The sequence below is a fragment of the Panulirus ornatus genome, chromosome 8, assembly GCF_036320965.1.
Source record: "Panulirus ornatus isolate Po-2019 chromosome 8, ASM3632096v1, whole genome shotgun sequence".
NCBI lineage: Eukaryota > Metazoa > Arthropoda > Malacostraca > Decapoda > Palinuridae > Panulirus > Panulirus ornatus.
The window spans coordinates 43,464,760-43,487,294 of record NC_092231.1 but is presented as its reverse complement, the minus strand read 5'-3'; the positions used below and the strand labels follow the sequence as shown (position 1 = coordinate 43,487,294).

At 41.9% G+C, this 22,535-nt stretch overlaps 1 protein-coding gene across 3 annotated transcripts in view; it reads right to left on the bottom strand.

The window, feature by feature from the left end:
• The window catches only part of LOC139749914 (uncharacterized), a 153,215-nt gene that overhangs the window by 11,195 nt on the left and 119,485 nt on the right, over positions 1 to 22,535 (bottom strand). For 2 of the 3 annotated variants that reach the window (XM_071664326.1, XM_071664328.1), the window contains exons 9-12: positions 14,052 to 14,213; positions 13,114 to 13,217; positions 3,474 to 3,594; positions 1,569 to 1,764 (exon numbers count right to left, since the gene is read on the bottom strand). In XM_071664326.1, coding sequence (XP_071520427.1) covers positions 1,569 to 1,764; positions 3,474 to 3,594; positions 13,114 to 13,217; positions 14,052 to 14,213 — 583 coding nt within the window. The remainder of the gene's footprint in view (positions 1 to 1,568; positions 1,765 to 3,473; positions 3,595 to 13,113; positions 13,218 to 14,051; positions 14,214 to 22,535) is intronic. The other variant, XM_071664327.1, reaches the window with a different exon arrangement.

Sequence of the window (22,535 nt, the reverse complement as noted above, 5' to 3'; positions counted from 1 at the left end):
TAATGTAGGAGTCCATTCTAACGTACACCTGCCAACATAGCTGAAAATGATTCATACTTGCTGACACACACACACACACACACACACACACACACACACACACACACACACACACTTTTATGACGCTGGATACTTCGTGACACACGTATAGATATCATATTCTCTTGTGGTGTTCTGGCTAGCGTTGATGATTTCTAATCCACCTGCATGAGTTCGCACCCCGACACGGGCAGATGGCACACAACACAACCAGCTATTCATCCTTCCTCTGGGTGTTAGATAAGTGGGAACCAACTTGAGTTGGGGTAAGGTACCACAGCTGTGACGGCCTTAGCCAGTCAATAGCAAAAACACGAGCTAATCCAGGTAAGTCCATGTCTGGGGACATGGCCCTCACTGACCTGATTGGCTAGACACCTACAGGGTTATGACCATCACACGTAACTTTGCTTCCAGTCTTAGTAGTGTGCAAGAAAATCCTTTTTCATGTGGTTAGTCCATTTACAAAGACAGGCTATCATGGCCACAGGCCTGACTACCAGAGGGCACATGTTTACTCACGTTCAATAACGCTGACCGCTACGCCACAGAGGCCCGTGTGTGTGTGTGTGTGTGCGTGTGTGTGTGTGTGTGTGTGTGTGTGTGTGTGTGTGTGTGTGTGTGTGTGTGTGTTTGTACCAGAAGTTACATGGTATTGACCCAGGCAGTTTGACACACTGGGGCTTGAGCACCAGAAGTTACATGTTATTGACCCAGGCAGTTTGACACACTGGGGCTTGAACAGCTCAGGTCTCTGTTCTTCAGTATGTTCTATAAAGTCATGAAGATTACGATCAGTTCCGATCGCATGAGTTCAAAAACCTCAGTCAAAATGGTTAGTGTTCGGGACAAATACCTTCGTAAAGCAGACGAAAAGAAAAGAAAAGTTTAGAAAACATCAAATTCTTATATGCAGAGAGAAAATCTAAAGAGGGAGAGGTTAAGAAAAGGTAATAAGTTAAGAGAGATTGGATGAAAAAATGAAAATGTCGGCCGAGAACACGAGGAGTTATTGAGTTCCAGATGGCAAAATCAGAGATGAAGCAGGAGTTGTGTACAGAATTAGGGAAGGACAACATGCAAGAGAGGTCGCCCGGTGAGGCAGAGTCAAAAGGCCGTCGATGATGATGAAAAGAAAAATTGAGATACTGTTTCAGAGTCAAGTACGAGTGAGGTGGAGAAGGATGGATGTAAGAAACGAAATATGGGGTTCTGAAGATATGAAAGTATCTACCAAAAAATACTAATAGTATCGAAAAGAAGTATAAGTAACTGAAATAGAACTGGTAGCAACTAATACCTAAGCCTGATTACCTCTCCCTCATCCTTATCCTCCCGCGAATTCCAGTGTCCCTTAAACATCATCTTGAATGGGGTATTCTACTCATGTAAACCAGCAGTTACAAGATCTGCATTATGTGCTGTCCAGTCAGCAGCGTTCTTTTGACGCGATAATGACTAGACAACCGTCCTTTTCCCCGGAACAATCATTCCTTTTCTGTGTCCCCTCTCTCGCCCTCCCGTCTTACCTGGTCGGCGGGGAAGAACTTGTACTTGTATCTGATGAGGGTAGTGGCGACGAGCGTGACTTCGGTCTGGTTCCTAAAGACGACGGGGTTGTACCTGGGCCGGCCCAGCTTCAGACCGCAAGACCAGAATTCCGGCGTCACGTTCGGCAAAGAGTTGAAGTCCTCGAGAGTCAGGGGCGTGTCCAGCAGCTGCCATCTGGGAGCAAGGGAGAGAGGAGGGTGTAGGGTGAGGATTCTTTATTCATTCACTTTAACAGTGGTGTTTCATGTCATGTTTCAGATGGCAGTAACGTCTGGTGCAAGGCAGGATAGCCAGCTCGGTATAAGGCAGGCTAACTAGCCTTGTACAAAGCAAGATAACCAGCCTGGTACAAGACAGGATAACCGGCTTGGTGCAAGACAGGAAAACTAGCCTGGTAGAAGGCGTGATAGCCAGGAAAACTAACGCCATGGAAGCCAAGATATCCGGTGACATATAACGATAGATTATGGCTCATGTCTCTCATTCTTGGGCATGAGTTTGGTTGATGAAGCGTTTTGGAAAATATCACGACAAAACATTTCATTTGGCTCAGTTATAAACTCCACCCGACAGCATCAACAGGAGAAATATAAACGTTGTACAGTTTTAGCAACATGAAAAAGAAAAATGTGTACACAGACTAAAAACAACGTAATGATAGAGTGAATTTCCCCTTTCCGTTTACTCATTTTCAGTGTTTCTTTGGAACGAATGAACCAGACGAGTCACCGAAGCAGTGATGATATACTTCCACCCACGTCACTGTCATCATTGCCCCACTTCAAGGACGCAACATACCTCTGATTATAACAGGTTATGCGCTTGCTATTCATTTTTAGGGAATCGTGAATTTAATGTGTGGTAATGTGTGGTGATAGTAATTCGAAAATACATGGCTTCAGAGGTGTTACCGGACTCCGCCTATTTTTAGTTACACAGAGAGTGAAAAGTTACAGTACCTCCCGCTATCTGCATCATCGTCAGTTATCTAGTATCGCAGTGGCTGTCAGTTCTCCATTCCTTAGCCCAAGTTACTGGAACTAAGTCCACAAATGCACAATTTCTCTCCACCTTTCACAGAACAGTTGACAACACGTAACCCATAAGATTTTTCTTTTAAACTTTGAGTTTCTCTTCTACTCGAGGATAGGGTATCAAGAAACTATCCATGTAACCCCTGCGTGTCGTAAGAGGCGACCTCTTAAGATTAGCTGTAGGGTGCAACAAACTCTACTGTATCCTAAATAGCTAAGCTGTAGAGGAGAATCATGTCACTGTGCCCTAAGCAATTCAATTCAATTCAACTGTAGAGGTGAGGCATGTCACTGCATCCATAGCAGCCAAGCTGCAGATGTGAGTCATATCACTGTAGTGTTGAGAAGCTAAGTTGTAGATGAGAGTCATGTCACTGTACCCTATGTAGTGAAGCTATGTAGTGAGTCATGTCACTACTGGGGTTAGGAAGACCTTCCTGTAGAGCTAAGTCACTGAACAAGTGTTACATGACTTTCCAGTAAATATCAGTCAGTTGTAACAGTGTTATAAGTCAAGTGCAATGCAGTGACATACATGTAGCAGTAAGTTAGATACTTATTTGTGGCAGTGATTAATCACATCCGTAGCAATAACAGCTCACGTCCCTATAACGTAGAATCACGTACTTGCAGCCGTGAATCACGTACTTGTAGCCGTAAGTCACGTACGTATAAGTAGTGGGTCACGTATCTGTAGTGGCGGGTCAAGTGTGTTCTACAAACAGCCATGTGACACGCCTGCAGTTGACCTGTCGTAGTGGTGCTCAAGGTCAACGTAAGGGATCATGGGTGACCTACCTATCGTAATGGTGCTCGAGATCAAGGTAAAGGATCGGTTGGGTGACCTACCTGTCGTAGTGGTGCTCGAGTTCATCGTAGGGGTAGTGGGTGTGGATGAAGTGGTCGGGGTCTGTGAGGAAATAGTGCTCTTGCAGATGTGGGTGGTACCTCCCCTGGGCGTCCATGTAACCTGCGTCACATATAGATACTTACAACTTATACTGGCCACAAGTATTGATCACATAAAGATACTTCAGTAACATATACTTGCCACAAGTATTGATAAGTTGATACATTTGCTATACAGGTTCTATATTTACTCTACAGAAAATCTTTTTCACTCCATCTTTCCACCTCCAATTTGGTCTCCCTCTTCTCCTCGTTCCCTCCACCTCCGACACATATATCCTCTTGGTCAATCTTTCCTCACTCATTCTCTCCATGTGCCCAAACCATTTCAAAACACCCTCTTCTGCTCTCTCAACCACGCTCTTTTTATTTCCACACATCTCTCTTACCCTTACGTTACTTACTCGATCAAACCACCTCACACCACACATTGTCCTCAAACATCTCATTTCCAGCACATCCATCCTCCTGCGCACAACTCTATCCATAGCCCACGCCTCGCAACCATACAACATTGTTGGAACCACTATTCCTTCAAACATACCCATTTTTGCTTTCCGAGATAATGTTCTCGACTTCCACACATTTTTCAAGGCTCCCAAAATTTTCGCCCCCTCCCCCACCCTATGATCCACTTCCGCTTCCATGGTTCCATCCGCTGACAGATCCACTCCCAGATATCTAAAACACTTCACTTCCTCCAGTTTTTCTCCATTCAAACTCACCTCCCAATTGACTTGACCCTCAACCCTACTGTACCTAATAACCTTGTTCTTATTCACATTTACTCTTAACTTTCTTCTTCCACACACTTTACCAAACTCAGTCACCAGCTTCTGCAGTTTCTCACATGAATCAGCCACCAGCGCTGTATCATCAGCGAACAACAACTGACTCACTTCCCAAGCTCTCTCATCCCCAACAGACTTCATACTTGCCCCTCTTTCCAGGACTCTTGCATTTACCTCCCTAACAACCCCATCCATAAACAAATTAAACAACCATGGAGACATCACACACCCCTGCCGCAAACCTACATTCACTGAGAACCAATCACTTTCCTCTCTTCCTACACGTACACATGCCTTACATCCTCGATAAAAACTTTTCACTGCTTCTAACAACTTGCCTCCCACACCATATATTCTTAATACCTTCCACAGAGCATCTCTATCAACTCTATCATATGCCTTCTCCAGGTCCATAAATGCTACATACAAATCCATTTGCTTTTCTAAGTATTTCTCACATACATTCTTCAAAGCAAACACCTGATCCACACATCCTCTACCACTTCTGAAACCGCACTGCTCTTCCCCAATCTGATGCTCTGTACATGCCTTCACCCTCTCAATCAATACCCTCCCATATAATTTACCAGGAATACTCAACAAACTTATACCTCTGTAATTTGAGCACTCACTCTTATCCCCTTTGCCTTTGTACAATGGCACTATGCACGCATTCCGCCAATCCTCAGGCACCTCACCATGAGTCATACATACATTAAATAACCTTACCAACCAGTCAACAATACAGTCACCCCCTTTTTTAATAAATTCCACTGCAATACCATCCAAACCTGCTGCCTTGCCGGCTTTCATCTTCCGCAAAGCTTTTACTACCTCTTCTCTGTTTACCAAATCATTTTCCCTAACCCTCTCACTTACTATTTATGCTTAACAATTACAATGATTGCCTGACAGTTATGATGATTACCTTAAAACAGCTCCGTTTACCATGCAGTTGCAATGATTACCTTACATTTATAATGATTACCTTACATTTATAATGATTACCATATAGTTACTACGTTTGGCTTAAAGTTGCGAAGTTTGCCTTACAGTTACTAATGTTATTCAGGCTACTTTACATTCTCCCTTGCTAATCCAGTCACCTCAAAGTTACTACTAATTTTACACTATAAATGCAGTTACTAAAGTTACCCGAAAATTGTTACTGTCACTTAATTTTCTTTACAGTTGTTGCTATAATTTATACAAAGTTATGCACAGATATCTACAGTTATCTCAGCTACTGCATTATCTGCGGATGCTTGACGTTCATCATAGTGATTACAGATACTTCAGCTATAGCACAGTTGCTTTCCAGATGTAGCATAGGTAGTTCACAATTAGCACAGTAGCACTGTGAATGCACTGTCTACAGTTACATCAATATATGCAGCGCAGCTAATTCTAGACAATGGTCGTACTGCTTAACTACAACAAATTTTAGTTATCCTGTCTTTTGTAAGACGAGTAAAGATCACTGACTGTCTCATGTTAGACGGGTAAAGATCATTGTCAGTCTCTTGTTCATATGCAAAGATAACTGACATATCTGCGTCTCTTGTTAGATATGCAGAGATAACTGACAGGCTTTTGTTAATGTGTAAAGATCACTGACTGTTGTTAGACGTGTAAAGATCACTGACAGTCACTTGTTAATTTGCAAAGATTACTGACTGTCCCTTGTTAATATGTATGGATCACAGTCTCTTGGTAGGTGTATAATTTCATACCTTTTCCAAAGAAAATCATTGTCATTCTTGATAAGCTTCACTTACACCTGGATCTCTCTCATTAAACGTTCATTCGTAGCTCTGAGGAACTGAATGAATAATCAGCTTGTAAACAGTGCTTGGATGAACATAGCCTTCCACTCTACTGAAGCACTTCTTCATTATTCATTTACATACATGATTGTACTAGGAACGGAGTAGTTTCAACCCCCAAGTACCAAGATCAAAAGTTCAGGCTATTTTACCCTAAGGTCATGCTGTCGTATTCAAGGGTAGGAGCCTTGTGCCCAAGGGTAGGATCCTCGTGAGCAAAGGCAGGACTCTCTGGATCAACGGTAGGACCTCCTGTTCAAAGGTAAGACCCTCACGTTCAACGGCTGGACACTCGTGATGAAGGGTATAATAGAATATAGAACTTAAGTACTTAAACTATAGTTCCCTGTATAGGCATACCCACAGTTTAAATTATCCAGCACAGTTTGCAGTAATGTTTATACGTAATTCAAACAGTAAACAGTAAATATTGCGGGAACCATTGACATTATACAATATAAATGACTTTCTGTATGAACAACGCTGTTTGCCCAGCTTTACTTTAAATACCTGGCACTTAACATGATTTTTTATAAGAAAAAATCTAAATCCATTTTGCGAAGTAAAAAATAAGGAGTCATTCATTTTCTTTTTTGTCAATTTTTGATATGAAAGATATTTCCGTTATTGCTCTTCACAAAAATCAGCCAATGTAATTTTTTCCTATCTATTCTCATGGTGTCTGACTCTCAAGTGATTCATAGCCTCTAACGTGAGTGGATTTGACGAGGATGATATAAAAAGTGAAGAAGCATTGACCTTTTTCTCATTTTGAAGAGTAGATCGTTTTCACGCCACGAACAGTGCATGTCCTCCGTTCTGTCATTTAGTGAATGTATATCTGTTTTTTCTAAGGATGTGGAGAGGAGTGAATGGCACTGCAACCACTTGACCCATTCCATGGAGCTGCAGCAGTGACACAAGTTCATCAAGGATATTTGCTTATTTTTGTTCAACTTGGGAGGAAAAAGGGTGATGCCCATTTCTTTTAAGATTCTGATGAAAACTGTTTTATACATACATACATACATACATACACACATACATACATACACCCGGAGGCCATAACATGAAACTGAAGAAGAAACTTGTTAGAAAAAATGTAGAGAAACAATTATGTAGTATACTAGAAGATTCCGTCCCTCCGAACCCCTTTCTGCATGATTTTGCATAGGCTACCACAACTTCCCTCAATACCACCACATCCTCCCTCACTTGGCACCACACCCTTCTTCACCACTAACACGCTCTTGCACCTTAGCCACCACACTCCGTCTATCATCATCACTTCCTCCCTCCCTGGCCACCACACCCTCCTTCACCACCACCAATCCCTCTATCCCTGACTACCACGCCCTTTCACCCCACCAATACCACACTTTCCTTCCTGGCTACCTCACCGTCGTCACTACCACCAGTTCCTACCTTCCTGACTACCACAACCCCCCCCTCACCACCACCAAGCCTTTCTACACTGGCCGCCACACCCTAAACGGTGGATGGCATTGTGAAGTGGTACCAATCACTTGCCCCATCATTTTCCTTCTCCATACATCCCATATTCCTGGAACAGCCTTTCGCTTAACAGTGAAGTATTTTCCCGAAAATATTTCACCCCAACAGCCAAACATTTTCTGTTTTCAAAAGAAATTATTAGATAATTGGCAACTGTAGATGGGGCTTAGCTGTGTTGATGTCTTAATAATAATTCTATGTTAGCTGTCCTGGTGTCTTGGTGATGATCCTCTGTTTTACATGTGTCATTTAGCAGTGTGGGCGCCTAGGTGATGTTAGTACGTTGTCTTTACCTACACTGGGGTATTCCTGAACATGCTTTGTTGTCTTCCTATCTAGCTAGGTTGCTCTCCTGGTGATAATGCTGTGTTAACTGTGTATTTGTTTGCATTAAGATGAGAATTAGATGTTTACTGTGTTATTATATTTCCTCTATGTTCATTCTTGATATGAATGGTATTCTTAATTCGTTTTCTGTCCAGCAAAGTTGATATTGTTGACATTATATCTATATTTTGGCTCTATTACCCACGGTACTATATCATATTTCTTCTAAACCTTATCGATTATATTTTAGCTATGTTGATAGTGGTGGTACATTGCCTCTGTTAAACTAAGTTGTTCAACGTACAAATACACTTTTAGTTAGCTATCTTTTTAAATGTGGTATAGATTATCTATACTATGCTATACTAAACTATGTACGTTTTCTGTTGGTTTCTGCCTCATATCTCTGTTCCGGTATGTTCTCCAGAACTATGTTAAGGTTGGGGCAATAACATCTGCTGCATTCGGCTATGTTGTTTGGGGCTATGTTGTTCATAAGACTGTATTGCCTACTGCATTTAGCTTTCTTTCTGATAGGATTATGTTACCTATTGCATTTAGCTATCATTATCATTATTGTTATTATTATTATTATTATCATTATTATTATTATTATTATTATTATTATTATTATTATTATTATTATTATTATCATTATTATCATTATCATTATTATTATTATTGTTTTCAGTATTATTACCATTATTATTATTATTATTACTATTATCATTATCATTATTAGTATTATTATCATCATTATCATCATCATCATCATCATTATCATTATTCTATTATCACTATTATCATTATCATTATCAATGTTGTTGTTGTTGTTGTTGTTCCTCGGAGTCGTAAGATATCAAGCCTTATGTTCCGATGATATTTTGATTTTCATATCAGCGATTCCTCAGTATAATGAAATCGTTAAGCGTGCATAATGAAAGCATTAGCTTTAATCTCCATGGCAATGTTAAATGTGTGTGTGTGTGTGTGTGTGTGTGTGTGTGTGTGTGTGTGTGTGTGTGTGTGTGTGTGTATGTGTGTGTGTGTGTGTGTGTGTGTGTGTGTGTGTGTGTGTGTGTGTGTTTGTATGTACTTATAGGTGCTTTTCTGTGCGATCATTTGCATGTAGGTTATGTAGGTAATTACTTATTTGTAGTGTATAGATGGGAGAGAGTTCTACACTCATGGGTCCCCATCTTTTGAATTTCCTGGACCATCAATTAGCCTCCTAAACATCTGCAAGTTGCCAGAACTCAGTGTTTCTCCTGTTCAGTTTGGTCCAACCCTCCGCTACCAGCCTCACACTAAAGTAGTACTTCCTCACATTCTTCTTAACAAGCTTTCTGGCTACTCTGTCACTGCAGCCTATGTGGAGCTGTTCATTGTCGACGTTGAGCACCTGATATAGACACCTGTAGGCCGTCATTAGGTCACCCGTATCTCTTCCACTGATGAGCAAGATCCATTAACTCTCATCCTTTCCTTATAGCTCAGCTCTCTTGATTTCGGTACCATTTTAGTTGTCCTCTCTTGGACTGTGTGTGTGTGTGTGTGTGTGTGTGTGTGTGTGTGTGTGTATGCATGAGAACAGACACTTATACCGGTTCTCTCTGGTGTCCAGGTGTGTGGATATGCATGTCTCATTACTACCTGCCTAAAACACTCCACCCCTGTCCATCATCACGGCACGTCACCTCCGCCCTCCCCCGCTCACTCCTGTCACGAACGCAGACACAGCACGATAATACCGTCGATTTCGTACGATAATGTCAACACAAGCAAACGATGTTACCTTTTACTCTCGTAGGATAACTCTCTCGTTATGCCTTAATATTGCCTTCGCTATGTGATGATATTTTCGTTATTGTACAATTCTACCACTGCCATTTTGCGATAATGTCTTCACAATCGTTGTAACATTTTACGAAGGTTTCATACCATTAATAGTCATCAGGAATGAATGTGTAGATATATTTTTCTTGTGTTGTATATATTCATTGTTATGTAGAGTTTCATGTACCGTATAGTTGAGTTGTACTGACATCAAGAATACCTTTTTTTGTATTTTCTTTTTCATTTAGTACTTTCTCGACTGTTTTGCCTTGGCGAGGTATGATGAGTGACAGATGATGCTATTTTCTCCTTCTCCTCCTCCTCCACTGCCGTTCTTATTAGTCGCACTCCACAACACCCAGGTGGCTGTCTTCCTCCCCCACCCCAAACTTATGGTACACTTACACACACACACACACACACACACACACACACACACACACACACACACAAACACACACACACACACACACACACACTGATACATATATAGATAGATAGATAGATAGATAGATAGATAGATAGATGAATAAATATATACATAGAAAGATAGATAGATAGATAGGTAGATATGACGCACTTGCTCGTCAATTCTCCCGTCAGACAGGCAACGCCAGGAACGGACGAAGAGTGGCCACATTCGATCACATTCATTCTCAAGTTGTCACGTGTACTGTACCGAACCGCTGCCCCCTTATCCACAACTAGACCTCACAGACCTTTCTATGGTTTCCCCCAGCAGCTTCATATGCATCGATCCAGTCTAAAGACAGCAACTCGATCCTCGTATACCACATCGTTCCAATTCACTCTATCCCGTGCACGCTTTTCACCCTTTCTACATGCTCAGGCTCCAACCACTCACGATGTCTCCCACTCCATACTTCTACGTCCACTTAACCTCTCTCTCTCTCTCTCTCTCTCTCTCTCTCTCTCTCTCTCTCTCTCTCTCTCTCTCTCTCTCTCTCTCTCTCTCTCTCTCTCTCCTTACCTACCTACCTACAAGCCGACGCTAGACTGTCAACACACACATGTTCCCCTCACCAGCCAGCCATACGACACGGAATAGCTTCTAAGAATACAGAGGAAACGTGGGTAACATATTTTCTTAATCTTTATTTCCACGGCGTCCAAATACATATAGTGATGTTCCTGATGTGTGTCTGTGACATGCATCAGTATAACGTACTTGATTTTCCACGATCAATGGTTCCAGTTAAGGTCATTCAGCTGTCACGATAGTTGAGTCAATCCCTGTGGTTAAGAAGTGTTTCTTGTTGCTCGTAAATGCAAAAGTTTAAACGTCTTGGCTATAAATGTTATGGTACACCTCGTAGAACCTGTGTAGAACCTGAACAGTTTTTGGTTCTTCCTTCAATTCCTTTTCTTCGAAACGTACGTACATTTTTTGACCACAGGTGAGGTTATCAGAGTATTCTAGGTAGTTTCATTGTCTTCTCAATACATGATTCATGGTACTGGAAATGGCAACACTCTCGATGAAGTAGAGTATGATCAATATTCTTCTTAGAACCCAGTCAACGGAAGCGAGGTTAGCAGTGCTTAAGTGGTGTTACGCTCATATGAACTTGTAGGCAGCTAGGCTGTTAATGTTACCAACGACACTCTCTTACTATAAAAGAAAGTAAAAAAGCAATATATATATATATATATATATATATATATATATATATATATATATATATATATATATATATATATATATATATATATATATATATATATATATATTTATTTCTATATATATATATATATATATATATATATATATATATATATATCATTCTAGAGAGCTTTGAAACCTTTTCTCGTAAATCTATGGGTCTAACACCTATATTCGTATAGTATGAACAAGGAGGCAGCACTGTTCCACCTTTAGAAAAACTGCCTTTTGTGGATATACTGTAAACGCAGTCAGCTGAATGCAAACGGTTCTCCTGATATTTGACTTTTTGCTTGACTCTGAAGACATGTCTCGCTCAGAGGACACGTCTCACTTAGAACGCACGTCTCACTTAGAAGACAGGTCATTCTCAAAAAATACGTCTCACCTAGATGACACGTCTTGCTCAGAAGACATGTCTCACTTTGAAAACACGTCTTGCTTAGAAGATACGTCTCACTTGGAAGACACGTCTCAAAAGACACGTCTCACTCAAAGGAGGCGTCTCACTCAAGAGACTTCTCGCTCAGAAGGTAAAGAAATCTTTAAACTAGGTTATCTTCACGTCTTATCCTTAATATCTGTGATTGGGTGGCGTTTTAGAGACAATTAGATGAAAATTTTCTTTTTCTTCTGGTTACCAGGGATGCAACCCTACCCCAGGATAGTTTGTTGTCCCTGTCCTTATACCCAGGTCTTCAATGTCCTTCCCAACAGAAGGTTCTTAGATATACGTTGTTGATCCCTGAAGTCAGTGATGACAGACACACACACAAAATTTAGGAGGTAGTGAAAATCGAAGAAAATTGACACAATCAAAAAGTTTTTCTAATGGCAGGTTTAAAAGACGTTGAGATTATAAGTATTTCACTGCTTATAACTTACGTGTGAAAAGAGTAACGTACCTCAGATGATATCTACCACCAGGTTTCTCCGTTTATTGAATAACATAATGTAACAATGACTCCTTTGATAGACGGGTGTTATATGGCTCAGTGTCTTTATCAAGTACCTCAACATCTCCTTAGCAACTGTTATCAAATGATGAAGACTTGAATAATCCCTTAAGTGCATGACTGCTCGCGTTACTCTAACCTCACAGTCAAGTTTCCGCTCCCTGGACCTGAGGCCTCACAACACACTGATTGCAAATGAACGCTAGATTACATTCCTGCCGTCAGCCGGTCCCCCCCCCCCCCCCCCCCCAACGCGCCACGACACAGGGTCACAAGGCGCAAACTCATTATTCCGATATATCTCAGCTGTACACCTCTGCCAAGAAGCACATACATCTTTAGCCTGCCAAACGTAGGGTATATTTCATAATGAGGGAGCCAGAAGCCTCATACTCCGTTTCCCATAAATGTTAAGACCTGCAACCTGGAATGTTTATCTAATATACTTGACACATTTCGATTGCCTGTGGATTGCGATGAGCTGACGACTGTGATGGTCCGTGAGGATAATACGACACTTGATGACCTTAGAGCTACAGGGGTGGCCTGTTATTCGTGACCTTTAAACCTATTAAGGTCTGTGGTTTGTAAATACCTGCGATGTGTGGCTTAATCTGTAACCTGAGAGGGCCATTGTTGACGTACCAGCACTGAGGGTGGGGTCCAGGAAGCGCCAAGACCCGTAGAGGAACACGGCCATCCAGCTGTGCAGTGGGTCTCTGTCTGCTTCGAAGGTGCGACCCACCCTGCTGAGCCGGAGACATGGAAGGCAAACCATGGTTACTTCAGTCACCCTCATCGTCCATATGTTCGTGTACGACATTCATGAACAGCTCACACAGCCTTATATCTAAGTAAGGTTGACCTCTTGGTGTAAAACTGTTCACCTTTGTATATAGTCCCATTTCTGGAGTGATTTTGTTCGTCTTTAGGATGCATGTGGCAATTCTATACAATATGCAATTCTAAATACAGATATATTTGAATTTCCTTTTTCACTGGTCTGAGCCGTATATGAAGGCTCTTATCAATTGCAGAGTCGAGGTCCAGAATTAATTAACTTCGGCAAGGTCACTTGAGCCAGTGAGGAATAAAGTTACATAGACAATGTACATTGTGTAGATAGGTTTTTGAATGGTTCATTAATTAATAAAGAAAAGAAAAAATGTGAATTATGATTACCAGCAATGATGTATTATGTGATCCTTTTCAATTACTTATCAAACAAATTACAACTGAAATTTATTTACGGTATAAACAAAAGATCTTTTCTCCCAACGAGTTCAGCTCTAATTGAATGATCACACAGTGAATGTTTCCCATTAAAAGATCGTTTCGGAATACTTTAGTGAGAGGATTTACTCGTAACTGTACAGTCGTTACTGACATACTCCGAGAGTTTATAGTATTTTTTTCTGACAAATGCCACGGTGTTTATGTAATCCCCTCTGTAGGATTATATGTACATTACCTTATGGATCAGTCCAGTCAGATGTGCTACACCAGGACACAATATCACAATACACCTCATCAAAGGAATATTCATCATTATCGTCACTGTATGAATCATCTTTGCCACCCACCTGAAGTCACGACCTCTGGCGAAGCCGTGAATCTTCTTGACCCTGAGTCCAGTCAGGTGACACATCTCCACCAGCAAGGCAACATAGTCCTTACTCACGCCCGCACGAGAGGTCAGAATCTCTTCCGCCGTCTGTTTCTTATCCATGTACTTCCAGTCAAATCTGCGGAAGAAGAAATTTCACCTGTGATAATAAATGCAATAAGGTTCAAAATGTTGTTTCCTAGAGTTCGAAACGAGAAACCTCTTGCACTGAACAGAGCGAAACATACCCTCAGTCATCTTAATCCTGTCATCCACCATTGTTCTACTATGAAAGAATTTATTTACATCTTTTTCAAACAAGTTTCTTGCTTAAGATCAAGTCAAATCCTCTGGTTGCTCTATCCTTACATCTATCGAAGAACTGTTCACTGTTCGCGTCATGGATCTGTTTTAAAAACTTAAAAGTTGTAATCAGGTCGCCCCTCACTCTTCTCTCTTCAAAGGTGGGTAAATCTAAAGCCTCTGGTCTTTTCCTGCAATGTAGCTTTCTGAATTTGGGTACCATCGTTTTTACTCTACTCTGGACCTTTTCTATTAGCTGTTTGTGCTTCTTTAGGTGTGATGACTGAACCTGAGAAGCATATTGTAGTTTTGGCCTCATAAAGGATGTGAACAGCCTGCTAAGTATTTAATTCAACATATACTTGAAAGCATTCTATTACTTGCTAATGGACGGTTCGCGCGCGCGCGCGCGCGCGTGTGTGTGTGTGTGTGTGTGTGTGTGTGTGTGTGTGTGTGTGTGTGTGTGTGTGTGTTGAACCATTATACTTTTATACCGTTATACCGTTATAATGTTATACCTGACCACCAGTCTCTACCAGGCCTGAAGAAGTCATCAATTTTTCCTCCTCTTTTGGTTAAAAATTTCTTCCCAGCTAGAGTAACTGTTGGACGAGGAGCAGGCAAGTTTGCACATCATCCACACTTGAATAATTTGTTTAGCCAGTAGTATATGCACAGCCCCTCATCCCGTTGTCTGGATGGAGCTTAACATTAAGCTGAGGATGATGGCATCAGGCGACATGCATGACATTCACCATCGCCTGAAGTCTCCCATTTTTCACCCCTTCCATTTCTACCTCATTCATCGTACTTCATTCATTCTACTTTACCTATCCTCCCTCTTCCTCATTCAGGGTGTCTCTCATCATATTTCTTACTGTTTCTACCTCATATATACTTATTATTCTTGTATTATTATACTTTGTCGCTGTCTCCCGCGTTAGTGAGGCAGCGCAAGGAAACAGACGAAAGAATGGCCCAACCCACCCACATACATATGTATATACATACACGTCCACACACAGCACATATGCATACCTATACATCTCAACGTATACATATATATATATATATATACACACACAGACATATACATATATACACATGTACATAATTCATACTGCCTGCCCTTATTCATTCCTGTCGCCACCCCGCCACACATGAAATGACAACACCCTCCCCCCTCAAGTGTGCGAGGTAGCGCTAGGAAAAGACAATAAAGGCCCCATTCGTTCACATTCAGTCTCTAGCTGTCATGTATAATGCACCGAAACCACAGCTCCCTTTCCACATCCAGGCCCCACAAAACTATTCATGGTTTACCCCAGACGCTTCACATGCCCTGGATCAATCCATTGACAGCACGTCGACCCCGGTATACCACATAGTTCCAATTCACTCTATTCCTTGCACGCTTTTCACCCTCCTGGATGTTCAGGCCCCGATCACTCAAAATCTTTTTCACTCCATCTTTCCACCTCCAATTTGGTCTCCCACTTCTCCTCGTTCCCTGCACCTCTGACACATATATCCTCTTGGTCAATCTTTCCTCACTCATTCTTTCCATGTGACCAAACTATTTCAAAACACCCTCCTCTGCTCTTTCAATCACACTCTTTTTATTACCACACATCTCTCTTACCCTTTCATTACTTACTCGATCAAACCACCTCACACCACATATTGTCCTCAAACATCTCATTTCCAGCACATCCACCCTCCTCCGCACAACTTTATCTATAGCTCACGCCTCGCAACCATATAACATTGTTGGAACCATTCTTCCTTCAAACATACTCATTTTTGCTTTCCAAGATAACGTTCTCGACTTCCACACATTTTTCAACGGTCCCAGAACTTTCGCCCCCTCCCCCACCCTATGATTCACTTCCGCTTCCATGGTTCCATCCGCTGCCAAATCCACTCCCAGATATCTAAAACACTTCACTTCCTCCAGTTTTTCTCCATTCAAACTTACCCCCTAATTGACTAGTCCCTCAACCCTACTGTACCTAATAACCTTGTTCTTATTCACATTTACTCTCAGCTTTCTTTTTTCACACACTTTACAAAACTCAGTCACCAGCTTCTGCAGTTTCTCACTCGATCATCCACCAGCGCTCTATCATCAGCGAATAACAACTGACTCACTTCCCAAGCTCTCTCATCCACAACAGACTGCATACTTGCCCCTCTTTCCAAAACTCTTGCATTTATCTCCCTAACAACCTCATTCATAAACAAATTAAACAACCATGGAGACATCACGCACCCCTGCCGCAAACCTACATTTACTGAGAACCAATCACTTTCCTCTCTTCCTACACGTACACATGCCTTACATCCTCGATAAAAACTTTTCACTGCTTCCAGCAACTTACCTCCCACACCATAAATTCTTAATACCTTCCACAGAGCTTCTCTATCAACTCTATCATATGCCTTCTCCAGATCCATAAATGTTACATACAAATCCATTTGCTTTTCTAAGTATTTCTCACATACATTTTTCAAAGCAAGCACCTGATCCACACAGCGTCTACAACTTCTGAAACCACACTGCTCTTCCCCAATCTGATGCTCTGTACATGCCTTTACCCTCTCAATCAATACCCTTCCACATAATTTCCCAGGAATACTCAACAAACTTATACCTCTGTAATTTGAGCACTCACTTTTATCCCCTTTGCCTTTGTACAATGGCACTATGCACGCATTCCGCTAATCCTCAGGTACCTCACCATGAGTCATACATACATTAAATAACCTCACCAACCAGTCAACAACACAGTCACCCCCTTTTTTTAATAAATACACACACACACACACACACACACACACACACACACACACATATATATATATATATATATATATATATATATATATATATATATATATATATATATATATATATATATATATATATATATTGCACCCCAACCAGACTAAGAAGTATCCATATTCAATCACAGCCGCACTGTAGCCTTCACACATAATTCATTGAAACCAAAGAATCTCTTATCCACAACCATTCCCTACGCAGACCTTTCCGTGGCTTCCCACATAACAACTTGGTTCATTATGATTTTGATGTATGTCATTACATTCCAGCGTCTATATACATATGATATAAACATACCCATATCTATATTACCAAGAAGTGTGTATTAAACAAGCTGCAAATCCCATACTCATTCCCTGTTGGTGGCAAAGTACAGTCACAGAATTGTAGAGTAGTTGGTTTATTACCTGCCAAGGGCAAGTCAGGTATTGTTGAAGGGCGAGGATAGCATTGGCTGGCTTGCACAGGACACGCTTTTTGTGAGGAGGGTGATGCAAGGCAAGGGCTGAGTGTGGCCACACGAAGTCTATAAAGACTCCAGGTAACATGGTGTAGAGCCCTTTGTGATTATCATATTATTCATTTATGTTCGAACACTGGTGGCGAGGCCGAGCCACTGAGCTTGTGAGGGCGTTATAGAGCAGTGTGTACACCTCCTGGTGCTACACACACACACACACACACACACACACACGCGGTACGATTATGTACCACCATGTGCACCGTTGGCATGTTTTGCGAGATCATCAGTAATGTTAACAGTACAAACTACTCCTCCGATCGTGGGTAAGACAGCAGTCGTTACGACAGCCAATGTTATACTGAATTACTTGAAGACGAGAATCAGTTTCTCTGTGCTGGTATAAAAAGCGGCATAGGCAGCACGAGGAGTGTTAGAAAACAGAAGGTGGACCTCTCTGTGGAAAATGTGGTATAAAGATGATGAATGGATTGCAAAAGAGCATGACAAGACACTCGGTTGCAGACTATATTATGCAAAGGTGAATAAGCTTCAGAATATCACACAATACAAATAGACGATTCAGTGGAATCAGCGCCATCTGTTGGCATGCGTACCAAATACACAGCCTCGTCACCACAACTTAAGTTTCTAGTTTGTTTATACGTTCGTCTCCTGGGTTTAGGTCTGTCAAGTTGCCAGACTCATGGAGACAATCGACGTTAAGCTACTTCCTCCGTGCGAAAAAAATCTTCAACACTTTCTTTATGTGTTAAAGACAGTTCGAAGACCATATAAACTCTCAATATGGATCTGACTCGAAGGTGTGGAGGTGAGACGTCTTTAGTACCCTCTGTGTACCTTTGAGAGAAACGTACAAGACATTTTGTTTTCCCTCACTTTCTATAGTACATCCAACAATGACAAGTCCTCCCCACGAGATTTTGCCACAATGTGGCTAGGACTGATTCCAGATTCTCAGATCAGAGATCATACAGACAATGATGCTGATGATTCCACCTTACTTCAACTCACTTTCCCCTTCCCTCCTTCTCCTAACACTCATTCTCGGAGGTAGGTAGGTACTCTCTCTCTCTCTCTCTCTCTCTCTCTCTCTCTCTCTCTCTCTCTCTCTCTCTCTCTCTCTCTCTCTGTCTATCTATCTTTATCTATCTATCTATCTCAGCACCACTTCATGACGGGTTCCAGCACGTGAGCGAACGAGCTCGTCCTTGGCTCACCAGTTTGTGTGTGCCAGCGCTGGGCAAGTAACCTTGACTTTTAGCAACAGAAAATGTTAACTACAACGCGGCTATTAAAACATACATCTGAAAACTAAGCAACGGTAAAAAACAAAAAGAGCAGCAATAAAAGCCAAACAGAGCGACGTTTTTCATCCATCATAAACCATTGTGTCAGAAGTGCTGCGGATTGGGGGTCCAACCTTTCGTATGCAAACATTTCCACGCCAACATAAATACAGAATGTGTACTCGCCAACATACATGTATATCGGCGGATAAATACACGCGTATGTACAACTGTACATGTTGGTGACGATGTGGTAATACAATAATAGCTTCGAAATGGTTCATTGATAGATAATTAGGTGTAGGAAAATGAAATATATCATTAGAAAGGATGTGTCATATTTCAAAAATCGTTTTCTTTTGTTTGATTCGTCTCCTCAGGGGAGGGATAACACATAGGCATCATCAGTCTGGTGCAGCCACAGGCTACGTATGTAATGGAGCCTGCTCACATTGGACGACGTCGAGCGGAGTAGGCAGCCGCAACTGATGGAGAGAGGGATCTCTCTCTCTCTCTCTCTCTCTCTCTCTCTCTCTCTCTCTCTCTCTCTCTCTCTCTCTCTCTCTCTCTCTCTCTCTCTCTCTCTCTCTCTCTCTCTCTCTCTCTCTCTCTCTCTCTCTGCAACATGATTCACTGCCACCCGATGGGTCTCTGAGTCGTCAAGGTGTCAGTATTAAGGGGGAGTCATAAACAAGACGGTGTCCATGGTCGTCCCACCCTGCAATTACAAGGCCGTAAGGGGTATGCTGGTTCGGTGGCCTTGATTCCACATCATTCCATTTCGTCCGTGATCGCATACTACACATAGGTATGGATACCTATGATCCCCTCACCTCCAGAGCTGTGTTGAGATGTGTTATGCAAGCACGTACAACCTGGTTAATGGCTCTTGTATTCAGCACTAACCAGTACAGCTCAGGACAGTGCTAGCGGGATCTGTACGAGGTAGGTACAGGGATGGCGTGCAGACTGTCAGACTGTCTGCCGTATTGTTTCACTTTAGCGTTGTTGCAGGGTGACTGTCGCTTGCAGAACTATAGTGACAACGATCGTCAGCGTGTGGTTGGGGTGGTGGTGGTGGTTATGGGGGATGATCATGGTGGTTGGGGAGTGGTGGTGGCGTTTGTGTTCCTTTGTGGCTGATAGAGCGATGGTGATAATAGTGGTTGGAGGAGTGTTGGTGTTCATATATTTGTAAAAGTGGTGATGATGATGGTGGTTGGAGTGACGGAAATGACAGTGGTTGAAGGGGTGGCGGTTGATATGGTAAGCGTGAAAATCGTGGTGATGATGATGGTTGATGGAGTGGTGGTGATGCTGGTGGTTGAAAGGATTGTAATGATGATGGTAGTTGACGGTGTGGTGGTGAGGATATTGGTTGAAGGAGTAGGAATGGGAATATTGGTTGAAGGGGTGTGGATGAGGATAGAAGTGGAAGGGTTGGAAATGAGGACAGTAGTTGAAGAGGTGATGGTAATGATGATAGTGGTTGAAGAAGGAGTGGTAATGATGGAAACGTTTAGGTGAATCAGAATTTAAATTTGTCGGCAAGGCAGTATTTGGGTTGTGGGGAAGACCTGTATAACAGTAGCGTTGGTCGCAAGGGCGTGTTTCCGATAATAGTGGGGGTGACAGTGGTGGTGATAGTGGTGGCGAAGGCGTGTTGATGATGTTGGTGATGGAGGTGGTAGGGGCAGCAGAGGCTTGTTGGTGGTGTTGACTGTGTTCGTCACTGTTGGAGGAGGTGTGCCACTGATGGCGCTCTTGGTGGCTGAGCTGAGACGTGTGGGACATGTGTGTTGGTAGGGATGTTGGACGGTGCTGGGGCACTGAGTGTGGTGGTGTAAGATGTATTGGGACTGACGACAGCCCTCTTATTGTTGCCGCTGTTGTTGTCGGCACTACTGATAATGTTGTTGGCTACGATATCGGTGCCTGCCACCTAAATCAATATCCTCTCCAGGAGAAACCAGGAAAGGAACCGGTAGAACTAGCAATTCTGTCGTAAAACAATCAATTCTCCTTTTAAGACGACAGTATTCTAGCCAAGACAAACAGCAACCCTAAAATTATTTAGCACCCCGACCGAGGAACTTGAATCCCTGTTAAGAACAACATTATTCCTTGTAAGAGAGAATTTTTGTCCATGTCCAGGATTCCAGTATTGCGATGATGGAGCTCTTGTCTTGGCCAAGAAAACCGGGTAACCTGGCTACGAGAACCAGCACCCCAGTGCCACGTATAACCTATGCTCTGTTCTAGAATTTCCACTCCTTAATCAAAGCTACATATGTATAGGATAAGGACTCCCTTGTGTGTGTCATACATAATATATCTACCGCTTCAGTCTATACGTGCAATATGCAACCCCTCTGAATAATATAGGCTCACCCAGTGGGCATCATAAGCATAACACACTTTCCTATAATTATACGTATGAATATCGCATCATGTTTGCATGTTATGAACTTTGTAGACAGTAGTCTTAAATCGCTTGCTTAAGCCCGTATGTCTCGGTAATTTTGTCGCGCGAAGTTAGACTGGCGGGTTGTTAGCGAGGTGTTTATCACTCGTACCGCCCAATTTGCTTGTTAATTCAGACGAATGTTTACAGCGTTCGCCTCCGCACTTCTATGATTATGTTTATAGGAGTTTATTTACGTCTATGACAAAGGTGACGACATGTCAGGTATCATAAGTTCAATTTTCATGAAATAATTTTGTTATATCATTGCACTTTTGTCTTTGAAACTTTTTCCTTCGTCTGATTTGCTGCTTTCTAAAGAGAGTGGGTGTCAACGACGGGCGGTGGTTTGAGTAGGCCGTAGTGTGTGAGGAGGGCATGGGCTGCGTTCCACCTCACTCCCTCATGTATAGTTCATCGGCAACGTTTTCGGCGCAGTGGATGGCGCCAGCCAATTTTTTGTTTGTATATTGGCGATATTTTATACATCCGAAAATGAACTCATCTTGTGATACCGCTAGCATGGGAAAACTGGCGACAAACATTAGTCAAAGATATTTTCTAGTCTTAACGCCAAGTTGACTAATTCAGGTGGTGTAAAAATCAAGGGAAAGAAAGCCAATTTTCGTCGTACACATAGACCATTTTCGCTCAAGTTGACAAGTTTTTCTGTCATAGAAAACAGCAGACTTGTAATCCAATAGAGGTAAGTACAGTTCTTCGATTGTTTTCGAGACAGAAGAGACGTTCTGAGCTATATCATGATACTAGATTCAAAAGAATTTTGATACTAATTGAGTATGTTGATTAGTAAACGTTTCTTGTATCACAAATGATCGCAAATATATTTATACAGTTTATCGTACCTATTTCAGTGGAAGGCGTGCGTACGTAACGATACACCTCTGGTAAACTGTGCTTAACGGATTTAGGTGAGTAGATGTCATTTGTCTGTGTTTGTTTTCTTATGTTCAACAGTATTCACATATAGTCAGTAAGAGAAGTACGCATTAAATGTACAGTAGTAATTAATGGAAAGGTAGTGATTCAAAGGAATTGATTATCATACGTATGATGGT